Consider the following 13,400-nt stretch of genomic DNA (forward strand, 5'->3'; position numbering starts at 1 on the left):
CCGACGACAGCAGATTATTTACAGAGTGTTCTCAACAATTTGAACAGCCAGTTTATATGGACGGACAACTTGGCCTCACCAATATCAAATACATCAAAAAGTTTAGTTTGTTTCATGAGGTTTTTAACGTCCCAAAGTGACTCAGGCTATGAGAGACGTCATATTGGAGAGCGCCGGAATTTTTTGACCACCTGGGGTTCTTTAACGTGCACTGACATCGCATTAAAAAGGTTCTTGTTAATTAAACCTCCATATCAGTCAAACAAATTCTTAGTCCCCTTCAAGTTCAAGCAAGTGAAAGTCCTGTACTGAACAAATATACTGAGCATTTACAGGACAAGCTAGCAGCTGAAAAAACAACTCTCGATTCTGTCCACACCATTGCAGTGATATGAACTTTAGCGCTGATTAATTAACTGTCTTAAATAAGAATGCAGAGATAACTGTATGTGACTGCTGCAAGCAACACACAGCAGACCATCCTGGTGATTTTTCCAGTGTCAGCCAGGAGGATTATTTTTTACGTCAACCTGAGCAAAATATGCAACACACAAATTTAAGATACGTGAACAAAGGAAAAATAATGGCCTTTGATGTAAAAACCATGCGTCGTAATAAGCCCATCACATATGCTGCCAATCTTGAACAGCTTACAGGTGCAATTAAGGAATGATCTCTAAAAATAAAGGCTGTGAGTCACTTTTTCCTCACATGGAAAGGCAACTTATGGTGTGTACTTGGTAGGCCGCAACTGCTATCACACCTAAAAGGAAATAAGCTTCACTCTAATGTAGTCTGTGATGAGCAGCAAGGGGTGCCTCGGCAAAGAAAACACCTGTATCTTTTTGCATCACACCAACACAAAAAGAAGTCCGCAGAGTAATTTGAGCATTGAGTACTAAACAGCACCTCATGGCAATCCCCTTTTTTATTCCACCTGTCTCATTTCCTTCAAAAAAAGATACAGCATCAAATGCTTGTTGCTTCAAGCATGCAAAATAGCACAGCACTTCTATTCACCCTAAAGGCCGATATGGGCATTATATAGGGCATAACATTTATTCCTCACAATAAGAAACATTCAAATGAGCCGAAACTTTAGACAACATATATAAAATCAGCCCTAAAGTGGGGTGTCATGTGCAGACAGGTCTAGCAGCCAGAACTACAGCTCCAGATTATGGTTTATGGGGGTTTAACGTCCCAAAGCGACTCAGGCTATGGGAGACGCCGTAGTGAAGGGCTCCGGAAATTTAGACCACCGGGGGTTTTAATGTGCACAGACATCGCACAGTACACGGGCCTCAAGAATTTCACCTCCCTCGAAATTCGACCAACAGAGCCGGGATCGTACCTGCGTCTTTTGGGTCAGCAGGCAAGCGCCATAACCACTGAGCCACCGCGGCAGTCTACAGCCCCAGAGATAACTTCTTCCCTGCTATAACAAACTAAGTGGCACCCATAACACTTCGCCGGTGTCGGCTTGAGCAGAACAACACCTATGTTGACACTTATCAAAGAGAGGCTAAGGCCTTAGCAACTGCAAAGGACTCCTGACCAACTGCGCCATGTTACATACAACAGTGTCCTGTGCACTAGTGTAATCCTGTCATTTTTCATTCCTTGGTCCATCTTACAATAGCCAACTAGCCCAGATTTCTGCCCCTTAAGACGCTGAAAGCCTGGGTCACACTGCCCGGGTTTTCATTTACACCCCAAATATTCGTAAAGTCAAGCATGAGGGAGGGGAGGGTTAATTAAGGAACAAATGGAAAAACTTGCATCTTGTCACTGCCAAGCCTACCCACATAGCCAGAATCCATTTTAATTGTTTAGATGCTGCTTAAGAGGATCAACACAGAACAACACAAACTATACACAAGCTTTATCAACCAATTTATTATGTGCATTTCAAACCACTTGCACAAATTTGTGACAAAAGACGTGAAACCACAGTGCCCTTTCACTCAGTTTAAGCCCTTATCCTGAGCAGTTCTCACCTTTACTGCATCTGTGCGATTATCTTTTGCACGTAATAAACCTGCCACTGCACACGTTGTAAACCACTCGCTAGTTCATGCATCACTTTTGTTGTCTTTCGTTTTAAGCAACATGTAAATAATTTGCACATTCAACTAACCAGCCCCAGTTCTGACCTTGCTGGAGCCCGTTCCCTGCCAACGCACTAATGGAGAACAGAAAATAAAAACGCCATGGGCTACATTCCTTGTGGTATCATCTTGCTGCTGTCTGAACTACGAACTGGGGCTACTGGAACAGGCATTAACACATGTACACAGATATAATGCTGTGCCATATGGGCTCTCCTCATTTGCAGCTATGCCTCTATGCCCTTGATGGCTAGCAGGGTCATCGGCTACATTATTTTTTTTTTTAAAACTCAGTAGTGATACATGAAATTTAATATGGTGAAATAAACAGGACTTCCAAAGTCACAACAGGGTTGTGGTGTCAGTGTCCACCAGGTGCGTTGTCCAATACTGCAAGTGAAACGCATCGATGGATCACCGCTGTTGATCAGTTTCCTTGAGAGCACAAAAGGTCTGTTTAGCAGCGTTGTGCTACATTGCGTGGGTGACATGCTCTGACCACAAGGCACAGCTTGTACATGATGGTCCAACTATTTCAAGCCTGGCAGACAAGGAATGCTGACATTTGACTTGCTAATGTGCAGCTGGACACGGTGTACGCAGGCGTGGATTAAGAGATTGCACAAATGTCGTCTCACCTGTCGCAGCAGCATGCAGAGGGAATATAAAAAATATTCAGTTATTTAAAAGTGAAATTCCTTTAATGAACTGGCGCCATGGGCGGAAATGTCAAAAGTGGTAATATTACGGGTCAACTGACTACGGTAATTCATTGTGTGGCTGTATTCGATATATCCAAGCGCTCGCGCACCTGACGACGTTAGTTGCACGAATGAAAAGCGAAACCAATGCCGTGAATTGTTTTCCAACGCGCCAGCTATGCAGTCAAGAAAGTTGCGGGAATGTCATGGATCGGAAGACGGGATTCCAGCCGCGACTGTGGGCAACACCAGGATCGAGAGAAACGAATTGTTTGCGTGAGCCTGGGCTGCACGCACGGGCAGTGTTGTGCACACAGCGACGCGGAGTTTCGTCGGCCGTCGCTGGCGAACTCAGCTGAGGAACGCGTCTCAGCACGTGCGCCGCCACCCGAATAACCGGTCTCGGCCCGCGCGACGGCCGACGACCCTGGGCCGCCGGTCGAGACGAACGACCCCTTTATGGCGAGTGGGTCAGGGGCGGCGTGATCGCGTTGGCCTACCTCGGCTGCAGCCCTGGGGGCCCCGGGCGAAGCTCTCCACCACGGCGTCGACGGCCTCGCGAAGCATCGCCTTGGCCCGCTGGTCGGCGTCTCGCTGCTGGGAAGAGGCTGTCGACGCAGACGACCCAGCGCCGCCGCGACGGCCGCCAGCGCACTGCAGCGACGTCGCCGTCGCCGCTTCGGCGTCGGCCGCGCTCCAGCCGAACCCCGCGGCCGCACGCATCATACCCACAGCCGGACGACGCGACGACACGGGAGCGTGGGTGAAAAACTGCCGCCGCACCAGCAGCAGCGCGAAAGCACACGTGGGAACGCGCTCTTCGCCAGCCGAGTCCCGCTGACAAGCACAACCAAAACACAACACAGATGCGCCGACAGATGGTCCCGACGCCAGACGGGGGCAGACGCTCCAGACGCTCTCTGCGCTGGCGGAGGCAGGCGGGGCCAGCGGCGGCGCGCTCCGGATGGCTGGGGAGAGGGCGGCGCCATTGACGAGAGAGAAAGGCGAGGGGAATGGTAGAGGAGAGGGCACAAAGTGGAGTAATGTAAACTGTGTATGGGCCAGAGGCTGGTGCTGCCCAGCGCCATGGTTGTTTCCTTGAGGGCACGGTAGTTAAAAAACCTGTCTAAACGACTGCGCCTTCTCGAAGGCCGCTTTTTATTTCTTTTATCTCGGAAGTCGCGCACGGCTAGTCGCGTTTAGCGCCGCTCTCTGTTACGAGAAGAGCATGAGTCAAATGCTGTTCTCGTCTGACCGCAACGGAGGGGGTGTGTTATTTCTTCAACGATGCTGGTTCAGTTTCACCCCCTGGCGCAGCAGTATCCATCCTTGTTGTACGCTTTCTTCAAAGCTTTCGAAATGCAGTGGGCCGAGTCTTGCGAATCTGACGTGATACAAGACGGTTTCTTGCCATGTATTTTATTTAATAACGCTGTTTACACCGTGCCTATTGATTGTGGTCGCCATATTGATGTACCGCTTTTGCAAAAAGTAGTGTTCTAGCTTCTAGAGCACTGCGCAAAAGTAACCAGGCTACACAGTTTGCTCCCGAGCCTTGTAGTAGAGCACTTATTCCTTCCGTCAAGCGCTATCGTATATGACAATGAAGACCCGCGTCCTTAGATTTAAAGATTTTTTTTTACTCTTTGGTGTTCTTTAAACGAACCCTCGTCCTAGGGTTAAAAAAAAGCCGTAATACGCACGGATAGATATTGCATTGCCTATAACCCTCGCGCATTTTTTTTTATCTTGGATATTAGCACTGGATACATGAGCGGCTAAAAACGGCCACCGCATTTTTCATTTCATCTCATACACCTGACCGAGGAAGAAAAAAAATTAAAAATTTAATTTACCCGCCGTGGTCGCTCAGTGGCTAGGGCGCTCGGCTACTGATCCGGAGTTCCCGGGTTCGAACCCGACCGCGGCGGCTGTGTTTTTATGGAGGCAAAACGCTAAGGCGCCCGTGTGCTGTGCGATGTCAGTGCACGTTAAAGACATCCTGGTGGTCGAAATTATTCCGGAGCCCTCCACTACGGCACCTCTTGCCTCCTTTCTTCTTTCACTCCATCCTTTATCTCTTCCCTTACGGCGCGGTTCAGGTGTCTAACGGTATATGACAGATACTGCGCCATTTCCTTTCCCAAAAAAACAATTATTATTATCATGCCGGCACCACACTCCGCCATGAAAGCATGAACCAACAATGCAACTCGATTCAGTAACTTTTTTTATTAGGCTCACTCTCCCGCCACGGCTAGAAGCTAAAGAAGAATAGACTAGAGAGCTTTAGTATGGTGCTACCATAGTTTTAGCTTTGCGAGATCCGCTTCCTCATGGCGCCACTGCATGTGCGCAGAAGCTCAGATGTCGCCACGTATACGTCAGCAGTGTGCACGTCTGCCCAATCAGCGCGTAAGCAGCGGTGATCCGTGACCACTGAGTGCGCGCGCTATTGTTCTCGACGCGGCAGGCGTGCACGCAGATGGCAGGCACGTGGCGCCATCTGGCGCGCTCTCATGGTGTTCTGCGCAGACGCAGTGGTGCCTCGCAGAAGCGGTTCACGGTAGCGGACGCCACTGCGCCTGCGCAGAACGCCCCGAGGGCGCCAGACAGGGTGACCACCCGTCCTGCGACTCGCGCGACTGTCCCGCATTGAGGGCTTCCCACGTCCCGCAAAAAGATGCGAAAACTTTCAAGAATGTCCCGCATTTCAAACTTTCCGCATTTGAAGTCAGCTAGCTGCACTAGGGAGCCGCGCTGTTGCCAGTTGACATCGGTCATCAACATGTACAAAGTGTAGGATGAATTGCTGTCGTCAGGCAGCTAGCCGCAGTGAAGTCGAAAGAATGTTTAGGGAACAAGTGGAACGGCCTGCTCAAAAGTGCTGCTTTTCCAAATCTCTCAGCTGCTGTCAGTTGGGCTGAGCATTCCAGTGACTATAGTGCGATAGTACGATACAACTTAAAGAAAACAACTACAGTTGTTAACACTGGGCCATGGTTCGCGGCCACCTGCCTCTAGCCAATCACAACAGTAAGCGAAATCAGCTTTTTAATGTATGACTTTATTAAGCAAGCCAGGTATGAAAAATTCTAGAGCATAGAATATTTTTCTTCGAACATGCTTTAAAGAACGGAGTCAGCCTAAAAGCGGTGAACAGGAGACTATCGATATACAAAAACCAGATGTATTATTTAAGAGCCAAAGAGGGCAATGTCATTATCAATATGGATAAGATAGTTAAAGTAGTCGAAGAGTCGTACACAAATCCACGCAGTAGCCAATGTAATCAGTACGCTAATTAATGAGACAGGCGGTAGCGCACAGCACTAGGACATCCCGCCAGTAACGAAAGAGGAACTAAAGAAAGCTTTAGGAGCAATGCAAAGGGGAAAAACAGCTTGTGATGATCGGGTAGCAGCAGATCTGTTGAAAGACGGGGGGGGGGGGGGGGGGGGTGATTGTGCGATAAAAACTAGCCACCCTGTATACTCAATGTCTCATGACCTCGATTGTATCAGAAGCTTGGAATAACGCTAAAATCATCTTAAGCCATAAAAAAATGAGACGTCAAGGACTTAAAGGGACTATGCAATAAATTAGTTGAGGTTACATAAAGCAGACGAGGGATAGGCATTCGATCACACGTCAGCCGAGTGCAAGAATTTTTGAGCTAGCATCATTAACAACCAAGATATAAACGATTAAAAATTACGCTCCTCCTCTCCCCCTCAACTCGTACACGCGGGGCACCAGAAAAAATGAAGAAAACAGCCCTGGAACTGGGCCCCGCCTATGAACATGTCATCCGCTGACGTTCGGTTTACAACTTCCGGTTGTCGCACCAGCGCCCCAGCAGCAGCATCGGCAGCGTCTCCACGGTCTCTCTCCTAGTAGTAGTAGCTCTATGCTCTCCGACTTTCTTGATTGCGACGCGCGTCGGATTCCTTTGCTTGTCGTCTGTTGTTGCGGATGAAAAAGGCACTGCAGGTGGCCCCGAAACTCCCGGCAAAAGAGGCAGTAGAGGTAAATTTAAACCATATGCGCGAAGGCGATGACCTGGCTCGCGCGGCGGCACGAGCAGACGACCTTCACGGCTACCGGAAGTGTGCCCGTGACGAAGTGGCTGCCGTGGGTCCAGCGAATGACAGGGTGTAGTCGCCTGCCGACGCCACTGAACTATAGTCACGTCTATTTTCAGGATTTTGGTTGCAAAATCCGTCACTACGAAAACCCCAATCGGCCCGCGAATTTTGAAAAGCATTCTTATAGGAACAATCGACCCGGGTTCGAACCCTACCGCGGCGGCTGCCTTTTTATGGAGGAAAAACGCTAAGGCGCCCGTGTGCTGTGCGATGTCACTGCACGTTAAAGGTCCCCAGGTGGTCGAAATTATTCCGGAGCCCTCCACAACGGCACCTCTTTCTTCTTTCACACCCTCCTTTATCCCTTCCCTTACGGCGCGGTTCAGTTGGCCAACGATATATGAGACAGATACTGCGCCATTTACTTATTTCCTTTCCCAAAAACCAATTATTATTATTATTATCATAATGAATTGCCGGCTCAGTTCCGAAGACTCATACTTAGTGTAAATGCTCCTTAGCATATCATTTATAAGCACTGAAAGCACTGATGGAATCACTGAAGGAAAGAAGTTTCCATTAAAAAAAAAACTTCGCATTTGAAAGGAAACCATTTGTCTCTGCTAACTGCTGACAAGGAGTGAGCGTTTGTGATTTTACCTGAACAATTGCACCTGTCCAAGGCCGCCGAAGCAATTCAGTCAGAAAAAAATGACCGGATATTTTAGCAAGCAAGCAAAGAAATTCAGCTAAAAAACTGTGCCAAAGATTGAATCTCGAAAAGCTGTCTCGTGCAATAGAAGGCAACAAGAACACTTGCTTGCAAATGTTCTTCACTTCAGAAACACACAAGATAGGGTGCCCTCTGCGTGTTATTGTTTCGGAGAAAAATATCTGGCAGAAAGACGCAGCTAAGTACTTTCAAGATAACCTGAATTTGCTTTCTATTGATGATCCGTGCCTGGTCAAGAGCTCGGAACAAGTCATTGGGTTTTTGGATGAGACTAGAGGTAAAGTCTTTCGCGGGTTTTCTATAGACGTTAAGGACTTATTTTATTCTATCCCTCAAAATGGCCTCATGAAATGCGTTCGGAAGCTATCGACAATCACGCAGCCATATCCTTCCAGAATGAGTGTGGAGTTTCGGTGGATGGTTTCTTGGAATTGCTCTCTGTATACCTAAAATCAACAGTTGCAGAATGGAATGGTTCACGTCTCTTTCAAAAGCAAGGAATCTGCATAGGATAATGCCTTGCCCCCGTGCTCAGCGATCTTTTTCTTGCCATGCATGACAGAGCTCTCAGGAACCGCTTCGAACAGTCGAGCGTTCAAAAAATTTTCCGCTTCGTGGACGATTTCTTAGTCCTTTCAGACTGCGACGACGAAGCCTTCATTCAGGAAGTGCCTTAAATTATTAGTGTTTTTAAGGGTACCCTAGCTCCACTCGAACTAACACACGAATTGCCGGACAATGATTCCATGCGCTTCCTGGAGCTAAGGATTTTCTTTACGCCCAATCCCGTGCGCTGGGCATTTGAACCAAGGGGCAAAAAAGCCATCCTACCTTACGACTGTTCTCACTCGAAGCTGGTGAAAAGAAGTATCATTCAGTCTACCTTTATTAATGCCTTGAACAAGTTATGCGAGCACAAATTGCAAGAAAGCTTCACAAACCAGATATGCAGGCTTACGCAATCAGGGCACCCGTCACAACCGCTTAGCTCTGTTGCAGAAAATGTGCTAAAAAGTATCAAGCGAGAAAAAAGTGCGTCACCGGCTGAAGCGCGCAAGCAATATAAAAATGTTGCTGTTATTTCTTACATGCACCAAATTTCATACAACCTTAAGAAAATTGGAAGGAAAGCAGAAGTAGACGTTGTCTTTTCCGCCCCCCACCGCCTATCACAGCTCTGTCGGGTTCTAAATTAAAAAGAAAAAAGGAACAGAGGATGCACCACTCGGCACAGAAATCCCTCAACGGCATGCGCGGAAGGCGAAAGATTGGACTCCTTTATTCCCTCCCTTACGGCGCGGTTCAGGTGTCCAACGATATATGAGACAGTTACTGGGCCATTTCCTTTCCCCAAAAACCAATTATTATTATTATTATTATTATTATTATTATTATTATTATTATTATTATTATTATTATTATTATTATTATTATTATTATTATTATTATGCGCGTAAGGCGTCGTCTACTCAATTCCTTTGTCTTGTCGCAAGGTATGCATCGGCCAAACAGGCCGATGCATCAGTGAAAGGCTAAGGGAGCACAAGAATGATTTATCAGGTACATCCCTCTGGAATCTACCAGTCCACTGCCGAAACTATGACCAAAAAAAGCCATGCCACCCAATGTTTGAAAAAGCCACAGTGTTAAAAAAGCGCCGGAACAAGCCGACGCGTTAAATAGCGGAAGCCACCGAGATTTCCAGGCTCGAGGGTGAATGTGTAAGCGCACCCTCGGTTTCACTGTCGGAAAAAGAGTTAGCCTTTCTTTCTGGATCTGTTTGACTTAATCTTGGTTTTACAACGAAGTTACATTCTCTGCTTTTTTCGCCAATCTCCATTTTATCAATTTCATTACTATCTTTTTCTTGCTTTTAAACTTCCTTTTAGTTGAATTTCATTTTTTGATATTTTATCTTTCTCTCTCGGTTTTACTGCATGCCTTTAGTCGTGTTTCTTGTTGGCTTCGCCCTTATTGCTCATCGCCGTTGTTTATCCTTTTAGTTATCTAGAGCACTTCATCTTCTGTGTTTAGCTGCGTTAAATGTTGGCTTCATCTGTTTGCTAAATTTTCGTTTGCGTACCCGATCATTATTGCGTTTTCATTGCGTGTTTTTTTTCTTTCTTGCCACTACGCCTTTCTCATTTTTCACCACATTTGATCTTTGTTGGTGTGTATGTTTTGGTTCAATGTTATCGGACCCCTTCTTGCAAATTCCGTTAGTCAAACCGCACCACTATTTCACGTGTCGGAGTTTTTTTCTTTTTTAAATGACTTGGTAAAATATATTTTTTTGTCTCATCTCGTTCTGGTTTTATCCTGCCCTGTTCAATTCTTTGGTTTTTAGCCTTTGTCATTTTACCCCTACTTTTCACATCATTTATGTTGCCACGAGCGCATAAAATTTTCGCCGCTTGTCGGCGCCTGTGTTTTGGGTATATTTGCAGTGTTTCGGTGTTCTTGAATAAAGTTGAGGTTCAGCGCCTGTGACGTCGTCTTCTATGTCTTCTGTCCGTGTTTTTTGAGCGCTGTCAACAAACAAATGGATCCCCACCTACTAGCCTGACAACTTGTCCTAGTCATGATCAATGAGTTATACAGGCAAAAATTAATATGCAAAAAACAAAAGCAATGTTAAACACTCTGAGAAGGAAAAAGCGGTTTACACATTGTTGAAAATTCCAACATGATTTCTGCTATAGTAGGATACAACTTAAAAGAAAGAGCAGTTGTTAACACTGGGCCAGCAGAATCCACGGCGCACTGTATTACTCCGCAAGCCAGTCACAAAAGTAAACGAAATAAGGTTTTCAATGCTTGACTTTATTAAACAAGCCAGGTATCAAATTTCAAGATCTTATAACTTGTTTCTCGTCATTAGCTCCTCGTTTAGGGGACAAGAGAAGTTTTAACACCGGACTATGTTTTTGTAGTGGAGGAATTATGTGCGCCGGTTCTAAATGTGGCAGAGCTCTTAATGGACACGTTGGCAACCCCGATGAGTGCGTTGGAAGCATATTGACGACGTTGGAAATAATACTGGGCTTGGTGGAAAGATGTTGGGTGAGGTGGTGGTCAGGGGCATAGCCATGGGTGTGTTTTAGTGAGAGAACACCCTTCGAAATAATCTGAGCGCTGCATTCCTCCCTCCTTTCTGCCTTTTTTTCGCCCGTGCTATTCACACGGCATCTATATATTAATATATAACAACGAAAATAAGAAGAGTGTCGGTTTCTGGGCAAGTAATTCCAGTTCTAATATGAAGCAGATGTTATGGTAGAAAATAGGGACAATTCGCCTTCCCACGACCTATGGCACTCCTTTTAATTGTAGGCACAGTTCACCCAATAAAAATACCTTTTCTCGTTAGCCTACTTTTCTATCATTTGCATTGTTCTCAAATGATCCTAAACTATCGCGAAAATAAACAGTGAATTTCTTAAAGCGCCTCTGCGTACGGGCGCAGGTTCACATGCACAGGGAAGAAATTTTACAAATGTCATCCGTTCGCAGCTGCGGACTTTGTTGTTGAGCAAAAGCATTTTTGTTGTATATTATGTGAAAATATTGTATTGTAAATATCCGCGATTTTTTGGTGTGTGTGTGCGTGCGTGCGTGTGCGTGCGCGCGTGCGTGCGTGCGCGTGCGTGTGTGTGTGCGTGCGTGCGTGCGTGTGTGTGTGTGTGTGTGTGTGTGTGTGCGCGTGCGCGCGCGCGCGCGCGTGTGTGTGTGTGTGTGTGTGTGTGTGTGTGTGTGTGTGTGTGTGTGTGTGTGTGTGTGTGTGTGTGTGTGTGTGTGTGTGTGTGTGTGTGTGTGTGTGTGTGTGTGTGTGTGTGTGTGTGTGTGTGTGTGTGTGTGTGTGTGTGTGAAAAATAAATACCCTTTACGAATCAAGTCCTCGGGGTCCTGTGTGCACTAGTAATATGTAGATATTACAGTGAACGAAACAACCAAGCCTCCGGCTTTATTACAGAAGAAAAATTACTAAGATATTGTTTGCGCACAGGCTCACTTTCTTTTATTTTTTTTTTACCGGCGGCGCATAACACCCCCCGAAATATATTTCTAGCTATAGACTGATGGTGGTGGCTATAGACGTTATGGCAGCGGTACAGGACAGATTGCTGGGCATTTGCCTGACGCGCTGGAGGCGGTGCACACTCATGCTGGTGTGACATTCCTTGTGTGCTACGAGGTACATTCCTTGTGTGTGCTACGAGGTACATTCCTTGTGTGTGCTACGAGGTACATTCCTTGTGTGTGCTACGAGGTTCCGCGTTCCACGGCGCGGCGTAGACGGAGACCCAGATGACAGCGGCATCATCAATTACCCAGCCATGCACTTTGAGTGACGACCAGAACGAAGGGGTTTAAGCCCAACCGGACCCAACCGGACCCGCCGCCGCCGCCGCGGGGAAACAGGCTTTATCCTATAACCCCAATTGGCGTGGCGGTTTCAGGGGCGGCCCTCCCGGGCACATTCCAGGACAAGGGAACTGTCAGCGGGCCAGAGCGCGCCTTACCACAGCCGACGCTATGCGCTACCTCGAAGTCAACCTTCTTTCCCTCGGACTCAACACGTGAGGGGGTCGAGACAATAAGTGCGGTGGTATGTTTGTGCGCCCAAGTGAAAGCCCTAGCCCCCCCTCCTTCCCCTCCGGCGTGGGCGTCCTCACCCTAGGGAGTGTGGAGAAGAGGATATAAAAATCGAGAAGCAGTACGGAAGAAGAAACGCTCAGGACGACATCGTTCGCCAAGAGGGCCTTCAGCGCCGAAGCCCGACGGCGTGCAGCTTCTGCCAGCAACCGCTCGAGCCCAACTCCGGAGCCACTCCATCGCCCCCATGAAGTCGTCGGCACGTAAGCTCCGACGCCCCAGCCTCTGATGTATAATCTTAATCATGTGTAATTATTGAATATACCTGTTTGTTTAAACTGAGCCATACGGTGTCTCTTTGCCTCTCCGTCCCGTGTGGACCTGCGCATTATGGGGGTCATCACACTGGTGTCAGAAGTGGGGTCTCAAAAGCAAATGTCCTCTGAATGCTGCGACATTCATGACTTCAAAATTGTAATCAAAAGGGAATCACGGGACTGATTGTGGGACTTTTACCCCCATTTGAGAGGCTTGAGGCACCGGAGGGCTTGAAAAAAAAATGTCTTTATCTGAGGGAGCTCCCACTCCACAGCCGTCGCTCGGAGCAAGCATGCTGGCATTAGGAAGCGTCATTCCGACGTTTACAGGAGATAAGACAGGGGTTCCAATCTGCGATTTCTTTTCCATGCTAGAAGAGATTGGGAAAATGGGGGGATGGTCCGATGCTCAAATGCTGGGAATGGCGAGGTGTAAGATGGCAGGAGCTGCTCATGATTTTGCATGGCGAGACGAAAAAGTAAAATCCACAAAATCATTTGCGGAATTTAAGAAGCTCGCGTTTGAGCATTTCGACACTGAACCACGTCACGTGCGGGTACAGAGGTTCCGTGACGCCGGACAGATGGTAGGGGAGGACGTGCGAACGTTTGCGTCGCGGCTTCAGCGCTTAGCGCGCGATACGTTAAGCAGGGAGGAGGAAGGAGACCAGCTAAGGAAGAAATACGCGGAGGCTCTTCTTAAAGAGGAAATGACCGCTTTGTTCGTGGCTGGTCTGCAAGACCCCGTGCGCCGGTTCGTGCTCTCGCGCAAGCCGAGCAATTTCGACCAAGCCGTGGCGGCCGCATTGGATGAGGAACGAAATGAGGCGTTAACGACAGCCGCAGCGAGAGTA

General features: G+C 47.5%; 1 protein-coding gene across 1 annotated transcript in view; it reads right to left on the reverse strand.

Annotated features, from left to right (window-relative positions):
- LOC144111285 (protein limb expression 1 homolog) overlaps positions 1-3,730 on the reverse strand; it is a 32,222-nt gene extending 28,492 nt beyond the window's left edge. The window contains exon 1 of the mRNA XM_077644524.1: positions 3,313-3,730. Within this exon, the coding sequence (XP_077500650.1) occupies positions 3,313-3,538 (226 nt within the window). The 5' untranslated portion in view covers positions 3,539-3,730. The remainder of the gene's footprint in view (positions 1-3,312) is intronic.
- Positions 3,731-13,400: the final 9,670 nt, after the last annotated feature.

The sequence above is a fragment of the Amblyomma americanum genome, chromosome 11 (assembly GCF_052857255.1).
Source record: "Amblyomma americanum isolate KBUSLIRL-KWMA chromosome 11, ASM5285725v1, whole genome shotgun sequence".
Lineage (NCBI taxonomy): Eukaryota > Metazoa > Arthropoda > Arachnida > Ixodida > Ixodidae > Amblyomma > Amblyomma americanum.